At 52.5% G+C, this 21,222-nt stretch overlaps 1 protein-coding gene across 10 annotated transcripts in view; it reads right to left on the bottom strand.

Annotated features, from left to right (window-relative positions):
- The window catches only part of NFIX (nuclear factor I X), a 103,125-nt gene that overhangs the window by 68,918 nt on the left and 12,985 nt on the right, over positions 1-21,222 (bottom strand). Inside the window, exons 1-2 of one of the 10 annotated variants that reach the window (XM_063701778.1) lie at positions 5,628-9,573; positions 4,109-4,640 (exon numbers count right to left, since the gene is read on the bottom strand). In XM_063701778.1, the coding sequence (XP_063557848.1) occupies positions 4,109-4,640; positions 5,628-5,630 (535 nt within the window). In that variant the 5' untranslated portion in view covers positions 5,631-9,573. Of the gene's footprint in view, positions 1-4,108; positions 4,904-4,941; positions 5,093-5,627; positions 9,574-21,222 lie in introns of those variants that run through there. The other 9 variants (XM_063701777.1, XM_055371764.2, XM_055371760.2 and 6 more) reach the window with 9 other exon arrangements.

Genomic DNA, 21,222 nt, shown 5'->3' with positions numbered 1-21,222 from the left:
TCAGAGCACCACACTCACTGAATCACCCGGGGCAGCGCAGCCTGCAGAGTCCAGCTGAGGAAACCCCACAGGACAAACAACCTGTTTCCTTCAACGACAACAATGACAACTGCCAGAAAAGAAACCAAGACTAAGGAAGAGGAAGAGGAGAAGGACTACCTAGAGATTATGATGAGTCTTTAGAGACTGATCAACCCATCGCAATGCAGGACCGACCCCATCTGGATCCTGATTCAAACAAACTATAAACAAAAAATTAAGTGATAATTAGGGAAATGTGAACATTAACCAGTATCTGATGATACTAAAAAAACATGCTGAATTTTTAATGGGTATAATAGCGGTATTGTGGTTTGGTTTTTCAAGAGTCCGTATCTTTAGAGATGTGCACAAAAACATTTACAGATGAAAAGCTATAATGCCTGGATCTTCTAAATAACTCAGCGTGGGTGGGCAGTTGGGAGGATGGTTGAATTGAGATTGGCCGTGATCTGGCGACTGCTGGCACTAGTGGTGGGTACACAGGAGTTCTTTCTATGTGGGAAGCTCTCCATCATTAAAGAGTTTAGATAAAGAAAAGAGCCACCACTCAAATACCTGGACTTCGTGGGGATTCAGCTGCAGGCCCACAGGAGGGATCTGACAGGGTGACGCTGACAGTTCCATTCGCTCAAGTATTTTGTTAGCTTTGGATTTTTTTTTTTTCTTTCCTAGGACCAAGGCTTAGGTGTCAGGGAAGGTCTGAAGGCACTGGTTCACCTCCAGGGTGCTGCAGAAACTTTGGAGATAGTCTAGCAGCAGTTCTAGGCCAGCTCGGCCATCCTTTCTCACACAAGCAGAGATCTCTCTCCTGGCCCTCCCCAGCTCACCCGTCCCTGGCCACCTGTTCTGGGATACCCGCTTTGAATGGAAGGATATCACCAGGAAATGGATACCCTCCTCCCCACGGCAGTGCTCTCTGACACTGCCCTGCCTCAACCTCCCTTCCTAAACACAGACAGACACACAGAGAGACTCCTTCCCAGCAGGAAGGCCAGCCTCATGGCAGCCTTTTGGAACTAGTATTCTGTATTTGGACCCAGTATTCTGGGAGTGGAGTTTCAACGCCAAACACACGTCCTTTATTCCCTCTCGAACATGTCATCTCTTGAAGCTTCATCTGGGACATAACAAGGGCTCAGGAAAGCCATGGGTGACAATGGCACCTGGGAGCAAAGCCACACCCCCACATTTACCACCACATCACCGTTACTGTCATCAAACCCAGGACCCGCAGCTCAGCCCAGATCTGGCTCTTCAGCCCTGTCTTAAGAAAAGGAAAAACACTTATTTCAGAGTCCAAAGCAGCTCTTGTCTGAGCCTGTGCCATCCCGGCCCCTGTCCCCAGTTTATCATCCTGGAAGGAAGGAGCAAGTGGCAGCTCTGCTGAGTGTGTCTGGCAGGCATGGGCATGGAGAAAGTGGTGCCCACAGATCGATGCTGTTTGGTGGCTCAGCCACAGAAGACATTTTCTAGCAAAGCAAGAAATGTTTTTGTTTTTTGCCAGCTCAAGGAGGAAGCAAGCCATGCCTGGTCTGTGCCATCTCAAGACCACCCAACCCAACTCCAAAGAGGAACAAGTGATGCAGCCCACTGGTGGCCCGGGCTGCACCAACTCGCCTCAACTCACTTCAGGAAGGCACACTCAAACTAAAGCAATTCCAGTGAGAAAAATCCTACCTTCACTGAAATTATCTGGAGTCTGGGGCCTGAATGATATAAAATACACCCTTAGTTCCCTACTCTGCTTTTGTAGAGGAGACTCGGCCTCAGCCCCAGCCCAGAGAAGTGGCCTCGGCTACACGGAATGGGGTATGAATTCACTCATATTCCTGGGCAAATGATCTCTTAAGCTGGCAGGGAGGCATGGTGGGGCCTTTCTTCTGGCCAGGAAACGGTCTGCTTCCTCACATACTTTTCATCCTACCTTAGCCCCACACTGGCAGCAGTCAAGAATTCGGCCTAAAATAAAAGAGGCCAGTGAAACAACTCAGCTACAAGGATCCAGTCAGAGAGCGGGGTTGGAGGAAGCCAGCTCATAGGAAGATGAGTGTTGATTTTCATCTTAGATGCTCTCGAGCCTCTGGTTCTAAAATTGGAAGGTGCAGAATCCCCTTGTGCAGGAGTATCTGATGGCCACACTGGTAAGCTCGAGGCTCCGAGCCTTCTGCAAGCCACCAGTCACCTCCAATACTACCAGGCACACACCCTCCCAAATCTGGCTTGCTGTATAGACAGAGAATGAGGGGATAACTTTTTTTTCCCTCTCAGTCTGTTTTCCAAAAAGAAAAAAGACAAAAGAAAAAATTCAAGCTGAAGGGAGGGGGAATGACTGGCACCTGGCCCTTCTGCATGACGGGTCACGATGGTCACACAGGGCCTGGTGCAGGCCTAGAAAGATCCACAGAAGTAGGTAGGGACTTCGGGGGTGAGAGTGGTGTCCCCTGCTTCTAACCAGTTACCAAAGCAACCTCTCAGGACAAGAATTCCAATACCACCTTCTCCTCTCCACAGTTCTCCAACATGTAAACTCAGGGCTCACTCTAGTCTAGATTACATTCCTGACGCAGTGCTGAAAGCACCCCCAAACCCGAATTTTATTTCTGGATCCAGTTATATCATTCCTCCCAACTTCCCAAACAGGCAAGGGGGTGACCACAGCCATTGTGAATCACTTTTCTTTTTTGTGAATGAACAGGAAGGAAGACACAGAGACACACACTCGCGGAGAAACAACCTTTGCGAGAGTTGAAGTTAAGCCACATTCTCTCAAATTCGCATAAAGAGAGGAAAAAGGGAAATGAAGGGGAAAAAATACTGGAATGGTGGAAAGGAAACACACACATACACACACACACACACACACACAGAGAGAGAGAGAGAGAGAGAGAGAGAGAAAGGTTTGGTAGCCCTCTCATTACAAGTTGGTTGGGCATAATGTAAACACACTTCTGCCTTGCTTAATCACAGAGTGCCGCCCGTTTAGGTTTCAAAGGCGGCAGTAAATTGGGCGTAGCTGAGTGGAGGCTAAAAATTAACCAGCCATCTCTGTTTCAATTTGTAAGAAAACAAAAGCGGAAAGAAATTATAAAAAGGGAAAGGGTAAGGGAAAAAAGGAACAGAGGAGGAGAACTAAACCACCCTGACCCAAAATGCAGGGTAAAACTGGAAAAGCGAAGAGAAGCAGAACTACTTGGAACATAAAAGGAAAAGGAGATTTTACAGAGTTTTTTTTTTTTTTGGTTTGTTTGTTTGCTTAAGACCTCTTCCACAGCAACGCTGCTCCCTGCCATGCCTGTGCCCCGAGAAAGCCTCTCTGCTCCCCAGCAGAGTGCCAGGGCTGTGGGCATCCATCCTGAGGCCTTGCCACTTTAGCTGAAATAAGGAGAAGGGAAAGAGCTCAAGGAATCTCGTCCTTGTTTTCACTCTCTATGAAATCAAATTACTTTCATACTGACAGCCAAATCCCAGCCAAAACAGCTCCCGCCTGAGTATTTAGGCCACAGAATCTGCCCACTACTGTCTTCTCTCCTCTTTTCTGTTCATTCAGTCTCATATCCCAGGGTTTCACATGCCCCTTCTCTCCACCGAACTCCTGCCCATCCCGCTTGTACCAAACCCAGTTTTTCCTGGGACTGGAGGTGAAGCTGCAGTAAAACTAGCACCTGCCCCTCAATACTTCTTCTGACTCATTTTAATAAGAGCAATTACTGGTTTGCTGTTGTTGTTCATCTCAAACTCTCACCATCATGGATAATTCTGGGGGCATCATGTCCCCAATCCTAAGACCTGCAGCATCTTTCTGATCAGTTAAGTCCTCCAAAGATGGAGATGCACAAAGTCGATACCATGGCCAGGGGGCAGAGGAGGAAGAATAGAACAGGTCGTGGGAGACAGAAGACAGGAAAAAGGAAAAGGGCCCATAGAACGTGTTGCAGGCCCCGCAGGACGGGCATACACCAGTTAGGCCCATGGCGAGTTATCGCTTGGAAATTAGAGGAACAATAAACAGAACAAATGCCAGCAAGGAAAATAAAATGAGAGGGAAAAATGGTTGAGAACGACCTACCCGGAGTGTGGACAAAGTAAGCCAGATAAAGATCCAGTTCTTTGATTGTGACTCCAATGTGATGTGGCTGGACGCACAGGCCGGGGTTCGAGCACTGAGGCGACTTGTAGAGCCGCTCCCCATCAGTACTTTCCAGGGGGATCCCCTTAAACAAAATCACCATGACCAGGTCCAGCCGCCACACCTTGTCAGCCTGGCGCAGGCAGTCAATCCGCCGGATCTTGCCCTTCTGGTCGGGGTTGGAGAGCACGCAGCAGGGGGGCTTCTTGCCCGTGATGGTCAGCACGAAGTCCTCGCGGAACTCGGGCCGGATGTCCTTGCGCAGCTTGGCCAGCAGCCGGGATGCCCACTTCTGCTTGATCTCGGGCTTCTCGCCCAGCAGCTCGTCCTTCACCGCCCGCTCCTCGTCCTTCGACATCCGCTTTTCATGCTTCTTGAAGTACTTGCGCTTCCGCGCCTGCAGGTTGAACCAGGTGTAGGAGAAAGCGCGGACGTGAGGCAGCAGTGCCTCGATGAACGGGTGGAACTCATCCTGCAGGCGGCAAGCCGGGAGCATGCGGGGCGAGGGAGGACGGGAGGAGGGGAAGACGGGATGAGGGGGAAAGAGAGAAGGAGAAAAGCAGCGTTAGAAGGGGGGGCACAAGGAAAACCGCCTTCTCCTCCTCCTCCCTCCCCCCAACAATTTTCTCTTGCGATTGTTCTACAAAAGTGTGGTTTGAAGCCACCACCAGCTTCGCCAGCCACTTGCTCCCATCTCAGCCTCAGCAGCCAGACAGAGGCACCGGGAGCCTCTACACACACCTATTCTCTCTCTCTCTCCCTCACTCACTCACACACACGCGCACAGACAACGTTGCCGTCCACACACACACGCTGCTGGTATCCCCGCCAGGCTCTGTCGCGCCCATGACATCTCCATGTTCTATCGCAGCCGTGAACTCCTGTCAGCTCGCCCCGGCACAGTGTCCGTCTGCACAGACGCCCGTGGACGCACACGCGGGGGCGTGCGGGGCCGCCTCTGGTCCCCGACACCGGTCGATTTTTGGCCGCCCCCAAGAAGACAGAAAATGACATCCACAAGCAAGCGAGTGAGGAAACAGATCAGGCTTCCCTCTCCCCAGGCTGTTTTCATTTTCTTTTCTCCTGATCCAGTTGGAACATCCACCCCAGCATTTTTTAATCAGACCTAAATCCTAAATATGTGATTTCAGCTTTGTTATCGACACCAATACTAATGTTAATCACAGTAATAATGAACAAAACACTTCTTGTTAGCACAAATAAGGTGCTTGTCTCGGCCACATTAGGGTTAAAAGCTACATGGGTCTTCTTGCGACCCCTTCCCCAGCCTCCCACAACCCCTTCACCCTTTTTCCCACTCAGTCAGGTGACAGAAGGATGGGCTCTCTCGGTTTTGTTTGTTTTTTTTTTTTTTTTTTTGGTTGTTTGCTTGTTTGAAGTTTAAATAATAATTGATTTCTGTTTACAAAAATAAAACTGGAAAAAATTAAATAATTACCATTGATCTGAAGCACCCGGCAAAGCCCAACGCCCGATTCTGAGATTCTGGACTCAAAAGAGTTGTGAGTTGGGGGCGGGTGGGGGGAGGGGGGAGGAGGAGGAGCAGGGGAGGAAGGTAAATGTTTTAAAGGGGGTTATTATTGGTGTTCTGGGGAATAGGGGCCGGGCTTGGGTGGATTCTCAAACCCTTCCCCCTCCTCCCCCCCCCATGCTCCATTGCACAGAAGGGGGAAATTAATATTTTTTTTGAAAAGGAGCAAAAAGAAAGAAAGGTCAGGGATAGCAAGCAGATAGAGGGAGCAAGCCGGCTGCCACACACGCCAGGTAAACAAAAGCCAACAAAATTTTTTTTCAATTTCTTCCCCTGTGCATCCTCTTCCAGTTTAAAAAAAAAAAAAAAAAAGAAAAAAATGCAAAATTTAAAAATCAAAACCAGCCTCCCACCATCTCCCCGCAACCAACAACGCACCCCACCCCACCCCCGTGCAAAACAAAAACAAAAACAAAACCCAGGAGGGAAAAAGCGGCAGCTGAAGAAAAAGGCTTTCGGCTTTGGCAGCGGCACAGGGGTGTAAACTTCGAGCTGCCTGATCGGAGGAAAAGGGGGAGCTCGCAGATTCCCGGGGAAGAGGACGAGTTCTGACCGGCTGCAGACCGTTGCTGGCAGACGCGTGCAAAAGAGAGAGAGGGAGCGAGGGAGGGAGGAAAGGAAGAAGGGGGGGAGGGAGAGATCGAGGATCGAGGGAGGACGTGGATGGGATGGGGCATGTGTGTGAGTGTGCGCGTGTGTGTGCGCACTGGTTGGGTTTTTGGGGTGTTTTTTTTTTTTTTGCTCCTTTTCTCTCTCTCAAACTCCCTCTCTCTCTCTCCTTTCAGGCTCAATCCCCATCCATTTGCTTGTGCCAAGCCAGTAAAAAGGGGTGGGGGGAGAAAGAGACAGAGAGAGAGAGAGAGAGAGAGAGAGAGAGAGAGAGAGAGAGAGAGAGAGAGAGAGAAGGATCCACCTATTTGGCAAAGAGACATCCACGAGCAGCCAATGGCTGCGTCCAAGGGGAGGAGGGAACCGGGCGAGCAGGGAGGGTGGGGAGAGCCCCCGGCAGTTGGAGACCAAAAACAATTTGCCCAATCGACAAGTTCACGTCTAATGAACAAGCAAAGTCCAGCAGTTATGAATTTTTCATTCCAGGCTCCCACTCGGGTCCATTTGGCAGCAGCCACCCAGCAAATCTGGGGGTGGGGTGGGGCAGTGGGGGGGACTGGGATTGTGGAAGACTCGAAATTTTTTTTTAAGCCTGAAAAATAAATAAATAAAGGCCTGACTCCGGGCGGGCTGGCGGGCGGGAGCCCCAGAAGGCCTTGGGGAAGCAGCTGCGCCTTCTCTCTGTGTTTTGGTTTCAGTCTTTCTCTCGGGCCTGCACACTCTCTTTTTCTGTTTCTATTTCTTTCTTTCTTTTTTTTTTTCTTCCTATGGAGCACAAGGGGCGAGTGGAAGTTTTCCTCCCCGGCCACATACACATGGGCCTGCGGTGCTATGAATAGAAGTAAGAAGAAAGAGAGCTCAGAAAGTGTCCATGCCAGCAGTACTTCCAGGGCAGGGATCTGGTGCCCAGGGTACTGCCACCTTGTGATGCCCCCAGGTCTGGCTGCTGAAGGAGCACTCTCAGACAAGGGGGAGGCCAGCACCCCACACGTCCCTCCCTTCTTCCCCAGCCCCCAGCAAGCTCAGCCTCCTCCTTCGGCCCACACCCAGCCACGCACACTCCATTAGCGGTGACGAGGGATGCCAACGCAACACAGCTCGGCTCGAGAAACTGCAACAGTTTATTAAAATAGCCTCCTGTCACAGCACTCCGCCTGACAAGCTCTACACGCAGCCACAAACAACAGCCAGACCCGGGGAGAAGTGACAAAGGCAAAAAGATGGACACTACCTCTGAGCAGAGGCAAGGAATCTGACCAACGCCCCTCACCACTGCACAGGCATTTAATTCTCCAGATCTGCCCTCTCCAGTTGACCTGAGATTAGTTTTCTTACCTGTCTCCCAAATCAATTTAGACTAAAGGGCCCAAACCCTAGCAGTGCAAAGTGCAAAAGTATAAAATGAGAAACCCAAATGAAAAGAAAAGAGCTAAGAAAGGACACAACAAAAAACAGCAAAGGGCTCTATCAAAAACAGGCCACCTGGGGGAAATCAAGTCACCGAGAAGGGACCCACCGGGGAGCCCCTGCTCTGGTCCTCCACTTGGGGACCTTCCTCACAGCAGGCAGAAAGGGTGAGCACTGGGGAGGGGAGTCCCACTTCTGAGGGGGTCTCTCCAGTTAGAGCTATGGAGCAGCCATGCTTGAGGCCTTCGAAACACAGTAAGAAGGAAATAGATATGACATGAAAGGAAAAGCAGAGGAAGAAGGATGTGGCTGCAGACAGGGAGAAAGGGATCCAATTCCACTCAGAACCCCATCCCTACAGCCGCCCTCTCCCTCAGCGAGGCTCAGTCCTCAGCTGGCGACGGAAAAAAGGTCACTGCTCACTCGTGCCCCTTTCTTCCCCAACTGAAACCCTGTGCTTTGTGGCCTTTATGTTGCCAGAAAGGTTCCCGGAAGAGCACCTGGGGCGTGCCAAAATAAAACATCCAGCCCTGGGCTGGCGCTGAACCCTGACAATGGGAGAGGGGCTGCCCAACACCTGGGACCCCAGTCTGTGCCCTGAATTATCCATCTCAAGTGAACTGAGCTCATGGCTGATCCCTGAAAGAAACGGTTAGAGGTGAGAGTACAGAAGGCAGGTGGTATCAGAGACAGGCCTCTTAGGGTGGTGTCCAATAATTCACATCATGTTAATAACCAGCTTCAGTCCAATCAGCCAAAGATGTTAGCTTAGAGACATGACATAAGGTACCAAATCCTGCCTCTCCACCTTGTGGAAACAATTTTACCTTCTAAAGTCAAGATGAGGTCATTAAAAACTACAAGTGAGTTTATATTTGGCATGGAGGTGTTTTTCTTGTATTCTGATTTATACTAAATATTAGACACCAAACAGAAAATGGCCAACACGAGCCTCCTGGAGAATCCTGGCATGTTCCGCTTCACAGACCACAGTGCCACAGTAGAAGAGACATGCTTGACATGGGTTGAATCTGAATCTGGTGGTACAACTGGGTCAGGGATAGAGGTGGGGGTAGCAACAGTCCCACAGCTGGGAAATGACAGATGGAAGGATCCATGTAGAAGTTAGGGAAACAGGACAAGATGCACGACTGGCTCCTGGAGAGGGGTTGGGGGTCAAAACTCCATGGACTGGCGGAGAGATCAGAGGAGAGGCGGCAGAAGAGTGTCTCAATAGAGCCTCAGGGACCTACAAAGAGCCCCAAGCACCCCCTCAAGGCTCTCTTAACAGAAGAAGCAACAGGCCTTTCCCAGGGCAGAAAGTTGGAGGAAGAACAATTGTCAATTGTCCTTCTCCTGCCAGTGGCTATAACCTTGCAGGTGGGCAGAAGATTCTCAGGCAAATACTTTCCCCTCACCCCATTCTCTCTATGGGCTGCTGGCTCCCAGTGGAGGAGGCCTTTCTGGAGGAGTGGCCAGGATATTCTGATGCTTCGGGAGATGAGAAGGTCTCTTTCTCTATTTCTCTCTCCTCCCTCCCTCCCTTCCTCCCCTCCTATTTTGGGCGCACACAGAGGAATTGCTCAGGTTCCATTAGAAACATTTCAAGCACCCTTCACTGCGGGCCCCCTCCTCCTGCATGCCACTGGTGGCGGCCATCAGCCCAGACACGCCCCTCATGAGCCCTAGACAAAAGGAAACTGTCCCCCTTTTGTTAAGAGAGTGGAGGCTCCTGTTGGAAGATTACCTGTTCCCAGCCCAGCCTCCTTCCCTTCTCCCCTCCAGCCCCAGGCAGGAGATCAGACCGCTTTACATCCTGCACCAAAGACCAGAATCAAGACAAAAAATCCCTCATACGATTCAAGGCTTCTCCAGGTCTGAGTCACTGGCAAGTGTAAGAGTTCAGGTGATGGAAGGAGCAAGGGGACATGCAGGCCACAGAGTAGAAGGACATGGGAAATGGGGAAAGGAAGCCAGTGATGCTGGTAATAGGAAGAGAAAAAAAAAAGACAAGGGGTGAAAAAAGGAAAAGCAGGAAACATTGTGGGGGAAAGGTATTTCCCCCATTGGAGAGAAAAATCATCAAGAAGCCAGAAATAAGACTTTTTAAAAATTCACATGGGTTTTTGGTTTGTGGAAAGGGATTTTGCTGCCATTGTGGAAGAAAAGCCTCTGTCTTTTATTGTTGAGTACTATTTGGTAAAAAAAAAAAAAAAAAACCAGCAACAGTTTTCACTGAAACATTTCTAAAATACATACCCATGCCAGTTTCAGCCATCACTAGGAGAAATGTGCCCCCAACAGAAAAAGACTGAAAGGGCCATGGAGAAAGAGAAATAGAGAGAAGGAGAACGAAAAAAGAGAAAAAAGCCAAACCTGGAGAGAGAGTGCCGAGCTAGGCCCACAACTGAAAAGAAAGGACAAAGATGGAGGGAAACAGAACAGCAGAGGAAGAAAAAGAAGAAGACAGAAAAGGGCTCTGCACCGCGGCAGATAAAGAAAAACCAGTTAAGGAAAATGACTGCTTCTCCATGAGAAGAAATGCATGGTTTTCAAAAACTCTACACAACAGACCTGTCCACTGAGGCTGTATGGATTATTTGAGGAAAAATAGGAAAATATGTACAGCACCTCACTCACATATACAGTGTTAAAAATTCTTCAAGGAAACAAAATAATCTTCCCAGACTGAGATAGGTTTTGCAACCTGCCCGTACCTACCTATAGTGAAACATCTAGAAGCATAAGAAGTTGTATATTTTAAGACAGGGCCACTTTTAGTAGCCTTCTTTATCTTAAAAAAAAAAAATCCTATGTGTCCACATCCTGCTGGCTTTAAGGCCCAGATTTATTCTTTCAGATCCTGGACACTTGGGCCCATGTTGATCTGGGTAACTACAGGCAATTAGAGCAAATAACTTACAAAACTTCACAGAAATGACCAGATATTCCCGTATCCATTTTAATAAAGCATATCTGCGGCCTGGGTATGAAAGGACATGGGAAATTAAAAAGGCCATAAACAGGGCCCCAATTAGTTTGCCCAATTGTTGGAATTTTATAATTCAGCCTTGGTCTGAACCAAAAGAAGCCGGCTTCGTAACCCTGAGCTCTCCCACCTTGTCCCAAGATTACTGCTGCTTCGTGGAAGGCCACAAGAAGACAGTGGCCAGACAGCGGCCAGAGATGGGAAGGGAACTGCAGACATGACGCAGCGGCAGCACTGGGCAGCCAGGGAAGGGGCCCTGCTGCTTATCCTAGAGGAGGGTGGGGCCTCCCCTCAGTTGGGTGCCAACGAGAAGGGGCTCTGTAGTCAGAACAAAATCATCCAAGAGTCTGGAAACTCCAGGAATGGAAACCGGAAAATGCACTTTGCGAGGGAGCTCGGATAATTTGGACAAAGCGGGTTTTTGGCTGACTTGGGCCTGTTTTCCTCTGCTCAGGAAAGGCGGCTCTGCGCAGTTTCTTTCTAGTGTCCTCATGCTGGCTGAATGGATTCGCCCCACACCCCGGTGCTGGGTCTAGGACAGGGTCTGCCTCACAGCCAGGCCGCACACTTCTCTCCTGTAAACCGCGCCCCCCGCCCCTTCCTTTTCTCCTCCAGACTACAAACCAGGAGCGGTGGCCTGGGATCGGGCCAACAGGCAGCCTCGTTCTGGCTCCAAATGCTCCTCTGCTCCAGGCACATCTCCCTTACCCTCTTGGCACAGAATAATATAGGGTGGGAGCGGGGATATTAGGGGAGACAATCTATTCTCTCTAAGGCAACTGGAAATTGTTTACTTTCATCTCATCCTCTACAAGGAATGGGAAACAAAAACCCTACTCTTTAATTCATTATTTAGCTTGAAACTTCCTTGTGTCACCAAATAGAAGTAAAAGCCAGGAAGGCCAAAGCTCTCTTCTCCAGCCGGCAGGCTGCATGGGGATGAAACCTTCCGAAGTGCGTGAAGGACAGATGACAGGAAAGGGCTTCCGGGGGCAAGGGAAGGGCAGAGCCTCACACACCTAACCGGCTTGGGAAGTGTCACTTCATGGTGTCCAAGGGCCCGGGAAGAGGGAAGAACTGCACAGGCCAGCTTCACAACTCTTTCTGAAGAAGAACTGAAAAAGTGACAAAAGGCAAGGCAAAGAGAGACCAGCGCGTGAAGATGAGGTCTGTGCCCAGCACACTGTGAAAATATCTGGAAGTCGAGAGAGAAGGCCAGAGCAAATGGCAAAATGCTGAAAACTCACCCCAGGCACCACAGCAAATCCCCTCCTTCGGAGGGGTCAGGGCAAGGTGACAAAACCCAAAAGGCAGGGGTCTTCCCAGTCCCTCTGCAAAAGCTCCATCAGGATCAGTCCAGACACCCCCCTTCATTTTTTACCAGTTCTGTTTCCCCCGCCACAGGAGAGACAAGGAGCAAGGAAGGATTTCTCCTCACCACCTGCCCTCAGATCGGCCTGGCACCCCTCGGTCCTGAGGGAACCTCTTTCTTGCAATTGCTTCAGCCACAGGCAGTGGCCAGAACCCCAAAATGTACAACTTTAGGAGTTAGAAAGAGGTCATTTTTCAATTCCTCAAAATGTATTGCTCCCGCAACTATTTTATTATCAGGATCATTGCCCAGGAAACCCAAGAATCCACATTTCCCTGGTGTCTAGCCCCTGCAGAGAATGACACCGGGGGTGCTTTGAGGAGCTCGGACCATGCCCACCCCTCGGCCACGCTCCGTCCCTCCCCGGCTCCCTTTCTTTCTCACCCTCTCTCCCCCTCTGCGTCCTTCAGCTCCAACACAAACTGTTTGCACGGGAAGTCTCCCTCTATGACCCGATTCAGCACACACAAGAGAAAACTGTGGGCGACAGACCCAACGTCCTAACGAACTTGAGTTAATTAATGCTAAGGAAGAAAAGAGGCGCCCTCGCTCTGTTGAATCACGGTTCACTAGTCCTTTCAGTTTGCTGTGGGTGGAGGAAAAAAAAAAGAGGCTTTTTGGTTCAAATATTTTTGGGGGGCGAAGAGAAAACAAAAACACCACAGAAGGGCCATGGAGGGCGAAGCTGTCAGTACCTGCCCGGAGGAGCAGAGGCTAAAGGAAGGAGCCCGGCAAGGGCTGCCGAGCGTCCTCCCCCTCACTGCTGGCCTGAGCAGTTCTGGGAAGACAGAGAGGGCGAAAGGAAAGGGAGGGGATTATCAATGGCTCCTGGGCCTGTTTAAATAAATCCCTCCAAAAATTATACTGTCAGACTACGAGATCCATTAAAAAAAAAAAAAACTCAAACCCAACAACCCAATTTGAACAGAGCCATGGAATTGTTTTAACAGTGCAGAAAACCCAAGTATAAATGGCAAGCGTACAAAAAATTTAAGTGTGCAGAAAAAAAAGAAGAGGTGGCAATGCGGGGGCGGGGGGCAGGGGCAGAGAGAACAGCTGCAATTTTGCTTTCCAGATGTTGACAGCAAAATGTAATTGGCAAGTAACTTACTCCTCACCATTTCTTATCCTTTAGCCCTGAGATGTTAAAATCCTACCTCTATACCTGTCTGTAGGCGGTTTTCAGGCACTCCACACATGTGGACGGGTCAGGATGCCTTGTGGACCACATGTCTGCTAGCTTTTGTATCAGCCCGCTATTTTTTACAAGCCCTCCCACCATTCCTAGCAGGAAGGACTAAGCAAAGCAGGCTGGAGGAAATTTTTATTTAAATTTTTATTATTATTTTGTAATGCACAGGTTTTTCTTTACCTTTGAGAGTGGGGCTTCTTTTTTTAAGTAAACTTTTTAACTGAAGCAAGGCAGGTATAAAAAGTGCACACACTGTAAGTTAGGCCGCTTGATACACTTTCACAAAGTGAACACACCCACGTAACCCCACCCAGATTAAGAAATAAACATTTTCAGCACCGCTGAACAAGCCTTAAATTTTTAAGCTATACAGTTCTCATAATTTATATGGCTTAGAAATACCTCGTCACACCAGTATCATCAAATGCAAACACCTATGTGCATACACGTGTTATAGAGCAGAGTGTGCTATTCATGTGACCACAAAAATGTGTGGCAAATAGAAGCCCCTCTCATCCTCACTGCTGCAGAGTGCGTGTGCGTGTGTGTGTGTGTGTGTATGTGTGTGTGTGTGTGTGTCGTCTCTCTATGCCTGCCCAACTCTGATCCCATCAACAGGGCAACCAACTGTGCAGCGGGTTTAGCAGACTAACAGGGCATGTATGGGGGACAAACAGGACCCGCCGAGCTGAAAGCCAAACAGCCTTAGTGTCTGAGGGGAGCAAGGGCCCCTCCTCTCGCCCTGCTTGCCTGGCAGGCAGGGAATGGGGGGCCTCAGTATGTAGGTCATGAAGGAAAGTGACTCTGCAGAGCCAGGGGTTCCCAAAGGGAGAATGGGCACCCACTGGGATACACTGTCCCCATCCCTGTCCACAAGAACCCTGCAGGAAGGTGAGGGGAGCAGAATGGCATCAAGAGAAGAGAGCAGAGAGAGTGAGCAAGCGACACCAGGCTGGGCCTAGGGTCCTGGGGCGGGGCTGCCTCAGGAAGGGAGGCAGAACCCTGCCTCTGCCTACCCCTTCCCTGGCTCCAGCCCCAGCTGGTTCCCCCCTCACTTTCACTAGCACTAAATTTACTTTATAATTTTAAAATTAAATTTTAAAAAAAGCAGGAAAGAGAAAGCACTGAAGGCAAAATACCTCCCACAGTATCTCTCTAAGGAGGAAAAAAAAAGTTTCTGCTTATGTAAAAAGACGAATACAAGGGATCGCTGAAAAGTCTAAGGACCAAATAACAAGGAAAATAAAAGGGAAACACATGTAATGAAAAACACCTGAAGCAAATAAATAAAAAGCTCTCTTTGCGCCTCAAAGGCACTTCACAGCCACTAGCGCCTGTGGGCACTAACCCCTACGCCCATCTATTGCCCATTTTTCCCATTGCTTTCTCACAGGTAGCTGTTTCTTCCCCAGGCACTTCAGGATCCCCTTTCCCTTCTAAGCGGTCTACCCCACACCTGGCGGAAGGGCCACCGCAGCCACCCCGCCTACCACCAGCCCCCTACCACCAGCCCAGAGCCGAACCTCTGCAGCCCTGATAAAAAGTCCTTTCCCCAACTCCCACATCTCTCCAGGCCGTGCTCAGCCACTGGCCCTGGACCCTGCTCTTCCTCCCCAAATCCAGGCCCTGTGGCCAGTGGCAAGAGCACTCCTCTGGGGCTGGATGCCAGGCCCAGCCCAAGTGGGCAGCTCTCTCTTCTATCAAGGGCACAGGGTTGCCAAGGCGGGCTCTCCAAGACCGCATTTTCTCTTCCTATTGCATATGGGGCTGGAAAGAAAGAACTGTTCAATTTAATTTAAAATATGACAAGGGATCTGAGCCCTCTGAGCAGGCGATCTCTAGAAATACTTGATTCTTTTTAGGGGAGAGGATGCAGAGTAGGCAGCGAAGCTGCTTCCCCACACCCGGGTTTGACTCTCCCACTAGCCCGCCGCCTGGGAAACGCGCCCTCGGCTGGCATCGGGGTACCAGAGCCCGGCTCCTTTCTTCCTTTCTTTCTTTTTTAAACGGCTCTAGCGCAAACCAGGCAGTGGGTCAGGGCCCAGAGGCGGGGGAGGGAAGAGGAGAGGGCTGTCTCCAACTCGGGGAGAAGAACCGCCGGCCGCAAGTTTCCCGGTTTGTGCCAGTTTGGGGATTTGCGAATCAGACCGGAGCGGAGGGAACGGCGGGTGAGAAAAAAAAGCCCGCATTAAAAACTAACCAGCTCTGCCGAAAAGCGCGCTTTCCGCCCTTAAATAAGACAATGCTGAATGGAGAGGAGAGAGGAGAGACGAGTTATTTCTCACTCTTTAATTATTCCAATGCTTAGCATTATTTAAAAAGAAAACCACACACATTAGCCAATGATATATTCTAACCCTCAACAAAGCTGGTATTTTTCTCTGATTACAGACTTTGCCGTGGCAAACCCGGGCTCCGACGACAGAGGCAGCGCAGAAGCTCGCTCCTAAATGAGACAATTTTATTAAAATCATAATTCCTTGCATTTCTATAGCGCCTTTTCAGTGGCGGAGATCTCAGGTGCCCCACGCCAGGGTCTACTAGAGAATCGGGGCGACCGCAAGCTCAGTCGCGGGACAGGCGAGGCTCGCCAGCTCCACGAAGCGTCACCGGCACGTATTTTTCTTTTTTTAACAGCCTGTTTCTACCATTCAGCCTCTGTCTCACATGCTTTATAAAAAAAAAAAAAAAAGTAATAAAACTCCTTTAAATTAAAAAAAATATTTTTAGAGAAGAGGAAAAAGACTCGAAGAGTAAGGGGGAAAAAAAAAAGCTAAGTGTGGTCTGGGAGCTTGGGGCGGGGGGTGCTGCTGGGATGGGCCGCGTCTGGGTCCAGGGTACAGGGCGCAGCAGGGTCAGCCGCTGCCCCAGGGTCACCTCCCCGGGCGCAGCTGCAGCGGGCTGAGTCATCCGCACGTGGAAAAGGACCTAACACCATCAAAGCTCATTTAAGTAATTCGGGTGATGAGAAGTCGGGTTTATGACCGGCTTCCGAGGGGACTGGGGACGGGCGGCTTTCTCTGAGTGCTCGGGGGCTGCTCTGGCTCCGGGGGTGGCTCGGGGGACTTCAGCCCGACGCCAGCTTCCTCCTCCACCAACAGGTTAAGTCGGGTCCTCTGGGCGCACACGTTCTTTTTCCACTTTTCCGTCCTCTCCCCTGGCCTGCCCAGGAAGTGCTGCAAAAGGGCTGGTAGCAATGGGTGGGGAGGCCTCGACGCCCCAAATTCAAGAAATCAGCCCTGAGAGGGAAGGTGGCGTAGATCGAAAGGGACTTGGAGGGGAGGTTTTGGGTTTTTAAAGGTTTTTTTTTAGAGTCTGCGCAACTCCCCGCGGCCCGAAGGCAGAAGAGAGAGAAAGGGAAAGCGCATTTTCTGCCACTTAGTCACATTTCTTCCCCGCGCTCGCTGGAGGACAAACTCCCCCAAACCCAGCCAACCCTGGAAACAAAAATCTCCCCTGGTAAATTTCCCCGCCTTTACTCCCCCAAAAGAGAAGGCTCGGGGATTGAAGGTGAGGCTCCTCGGAAACCGGGGTAGTGTAGAGATGACGACGCTCACTATGCGACGCGGAGAGATCCTCTCCGAAGGGACGCCCCCAAGCTGTCCTCGGATTTGGGGGCAGTTAAACCCCAAACTCTCCCAAGCACCCAAAGAATCACAGCAATCATCAACATCGCATTCACGGCCAAAGCCCTCCAACGCGCATTATCCTCCGTCGGATGTCAGGATGGGCGCAGGAGGAGAGAAACTGAGGCACAGGCGGCCCTGAGCCCCCAACCCCCGCGCGCCTGGGGGACAAACTAGCCTTAAGGCAAAAATGCCGACATCGGAGCCCCTTTTGGCGGCGGCCTTTGACGCAGCAAATGGTGAACCGGGACAGTCCTCCATGCCCACCAGCGCGGGGTCACTTTTTGGGGGGTGGGTCGGGGGGGTCACTGTGAGGGGCAGGCCGCGCCCCGGCAAGAGGGAGCCGCGCTTGAGCAGCGAGGGGCCGGGAGGACGCCACCCAGACCCACTAGAGGGCCTACGGTGCCTGGGAGGGATCATTGAGAAGACTCTGGCGGCACAAACGGTCGAAAGCCAGACCTAGGCTCCCAGTTTCCCCTCACCTGCCCCCGGGGTCCGCGGTCCCCACTCTCCACTCAGCACCCATGGCGGTTCCGTCGTCGGAGCCAGCCTGGTACATGCCACACAGGTCGCGTCTGACATCCGGGGCCTCGAAGCGCCGCTTCCCGCCTTTTCGTCGCTGCGCACGCGCGCGCCAGGCTTTGCGCACGGCCCGCTCGTGTCCCGCGGCCCCTTCGCGCCCCGGTTCTGGGCCTCCTGCACGGTCTAGGCATGTGCTGTCCTCTCCCACCCCTCAGTGTGCGATGCAAGTGACAGTGACCGTCAGCACCCATTTTGCCCGCGACATGGAAAGCACACGACCTTCCCTCCTCCTGCCTGGGCCCTGGGGAGACCTCCCCACCACCTCTACCTCCATGAGCCCCCTCCCCCCGGTCTTGAGTCAGTTGCAGCGGGTCCAGGAAATGCCAGGCGCCTTGAGAACCTCCAGGGAGGCTACAATGAAAGGAGCCCGTGGGCGACCGGCACCTGTCGAGGGGCGCACTTGGCGGAGGGGCGGTCTCAGGTAGGGTACGTACAGGCACGCGACCTAATGCACAGAGGCACTGGGGAGGGAGTGTTCGTGCCAACATGGGGTGCAGCCCAGCTTCTCTCTTCCGGGGACCCGGAGGAGACGCTGGAGTACCATCTAACTTTCTCCAGCCGGGCTGGGATATCGAAGAGCTATGATTGGGCAGTGGAGCGTCTGGGGAGTCCCGGCACACCCCCCTGCCTCTGCTCCCACCCCTCCAAAACCCACCCACCCTCACTCCTGAAGTCCATGATGCGCGCAGGGAACTCGCCTCCACCGCCCGGGCGCACCTGGAGCGAAGGCCTGGAGGGCGGGTAGCGTGCGGCCCGAGCTGGACTCGGGGGCAAGTGGAAATTTCTCCCGAGGTGGGGTGGTGGGGGGCATTAAATGGCCTCCTTGTGGAGAATTGCAAGCCGTCCCTCAGGGTTAATTTAAGCGGTAACAGCAAACACACACCAAAAAGCAACGTCTCGCCGCCAGCACCCACCCCCGCGATTGTGTTTCTGGGGCTGCGGGATTCTGAGCTGCAGTCCGGCCCTTGGGGGAGGGGGGTCCCCGGTCTTTAAGAACGTGGGATGTCCGTCCGCAGTGGAGAGGGGGAGGGCTGCTCCCGCCTCCCTCTACATCCCTGTTTGGCGAAATGGTTTTTGCAGGTTTGGGTCGAAGCCTAGTGGGGGTGGTAAAATCCAAGTACAAACGTGGAGCGGGAAGAGGGGGGAGCGGTTCTTACATATAAAAAGTATATATAAAGGTACAAATTTCAAATATAAATATAGCACATGCAGGGGCGCCACTGGGCAGCGGCAGTTCTGGGATGTCCCACCTGTGCCCCAGGGACATATGGGGAGGCGGGTGTTCCGAGAGGGATGGGGGAGGTGGAATTAGGCCTCCCTTCCCTGCCGGCTCCCGCAACAACCTGAATGCCGCTTTGAAGCCAGATGCCCTGGGCGGCCTGGCAGGTGTGTGACTCATGTGAAACACGCGTGTGCAGGCTGGGGAGGTGTGTACCCGCGTGGGCCTGGAGCCATGTGTGTGGGCACCAGAGCGGGCTCACGGACCCACCTGGAGCTCCCCCTTGGGGCGCAGGGCTCGAGTACCTGTGCTCGAAAGCTCCATCGGAGGGAAAGCAGGGGAGTGAATGCTTGTGTTCGGGACCCCCATGTGGTGCCCGATAGGGGCATGTTATGGGTGTAAGTGCGCCAGCCAGTATCGTTGGGATGTCAGGCCTAGGTGCGCATATAAGCTTTCGGTGCCTGAGATCCCGACTGGGGGCGCCAGGCAAGGGCATGCTGCGGACCCAGGTGGGAGCAACTGTACGAGAGCGTGCTTATGTGCGTGCGCACGTCCGAGTTGCCGGGCTGGGGTGTCAGACAGGGACGTGCATGAGCGCGCCTAGGTCCCCTTCGGGGCCGCAGGGCCAGGGGGTGTGCGAGTGCTTGCGCACGCCTTGGGAGTAGCCACGTGCGCGAGGGCCGCCGTCTGGACCCAGCTGAGCCCGGATCTGGCCCCTGAGCGGGCCATGGGGCAGGGCCGGCCGCCCGCCCGGCAGGCCAAGGCGGGATGTCGTTGGAGCCCTGTTGGTTTTGGCCGAGGCAACTCCAATGGGGGAAGCCCCAGGAGCAGGCGGGGGAGGAACAAAGAAGGGGAAAGCAAGGGAAAAGCGGGTTGCAGAGGAGGAAGCGCCCTGGACCGCGGAGGGCCCCTTGGGTGGTGGAGGCTGGGGCCTGCCTGGGCCAGGGGGCTCCTGGAGGCCCCCCGGGCCCAAGGTGGGCCTCTCCACCTGTGTGGACAGGGCTAGGCTGTTGGTTTGAAGTCCTGAGACTTCTCTTCTCTGCCTTTGAAGACCCCAGGCCCCGTTCTACCCACCAAATCCCCCAAAGGACCACAAGCTGCCACCACTGCGGACCAACTCCAGCCGTCCACATGGCCACTCACACATCAGACACTCAAGCCTAGTGCTACTGTACTTGTAGTTGCCCCTCTGATAGCCCTCACACTGCCCATCGGTTTTTCAGTGCCCATCAGTACCCCACTTGGAGCCAAGTAGCATTTGGTGGGGAGGGTGTGGCCCTGTTTTCCCAGCCAAGGGCAGACAGTTTGAACACCCTTAAGCGGGGAATCAGGAAGCCTCTTCCTCCTGTTTCTTGCTCTGGGCTTCTTAGAACCGGGGAATAGGAAGGGAATTCCCATGGGAAGGCCAGGAGGAGGAGCCTCAGGTGGCCAGAAGGGGGATGAAAAGCTGGAGTGAACCTGTTTAAGTCTTGCTCACTCCTGGGAATCTGGCTGGGTAATCCCCACCACCCTGCTTCTAGCCCCATGACCTTGGCACTTGACCTTGCGGCCTCTGTTTCCTCATCTGTAAAACAGGTTACTCATACCTGCCTCGTGTTGGGAGGGTCACAGGAGGTCACATATGCCTGCCTTCCCCCCACCCACCCACTGCCCAGGCATAATTGCTCTGGAGTCGGTAGCTGTTATTTTTATTGTGAGGAATCTATGGCTGTGACAAGCTGTGACGCTTGGTGTGATCGCGTGAGGCTGGCTGTGTGTGCGACTGTGCCGCTGTGTGTGTGTGTGCGTGTGTGACAGGTTGTGTGTGAGACTGTGCGTGGACGACAGATTGTGCCGGTGTGCGGCGGTGCTTGTGACAGGCTGTCACTGCGCGACAGACTGCGGGTGGCGGGGTGTTGCGGGCGTTGACTGTGAGTGGGGATGAGGCGGTGTGTGGGACTGGGACTGGGAGACCTCCGCAAATCTACCTCGGTGAGGACCTGGCTACAGCGAGGATGGGGAGGCTCTCTGGAACTGCAGGAGGAACTCACTCCGGTTTCCTCTTGGGCCTTGGCTTTTCCATCGGATTCAGTGGCGCTCCACCTGTTTGCAAACCTTGGAGGTGATAGGTCTCAGAGGACCCTGTGACAGAGCCTCTCCTTCACCTACTGTGTCAGCTCAAGTACCCAGCCTCCAGCTTCTTGCTGGGGTTTGGAGGGGGGCCAAAGGAGGGTCATCAGGGGGCTCAGAGCATGGAGGACTGCAGGCCTGGCTGGCTTCAGTGAGAGATGCGTACCCTATGCCTGTTTCACACGTTTTCCCTGAGCTCCAGGGCCTGGGCAGGGCCAGCGGAGACCTGGAGAAAGAAGAAGAGGGATGTGGGGAAAGATCAAGAAAAGCTAGGAGAGAAAGAGAGGAACAAAGTGAGAAAATCACAGAGACGGGAAGATTGGAGCAAGCGAGTAACATCAGCGTGGGCTCCTCCCGGGACCCGGAGAACCCCAAGCTGCTTGGGGTCAGGGCCACC

Source organism: Gorilla gorilla, chromosome 20 (assembly GCF_029281585.2).
Source record: "Gorilla gorilla gorilla isolate KB3781 chromosome 20, NHGRI_mGorGor1-v2.1_pri, whole genome shotgun sequence".
NCBI classification, from domain to species: Eukaryota; Metazoa; Chordata; class Mammalia; order Primates; family Hominidae; genus Gorilla; species Gorilla gorilla.
Note: the sequence above shows the minus strand (reverse complement) of the source record. Positions and strands in the feature narration are given on the sequence as shown.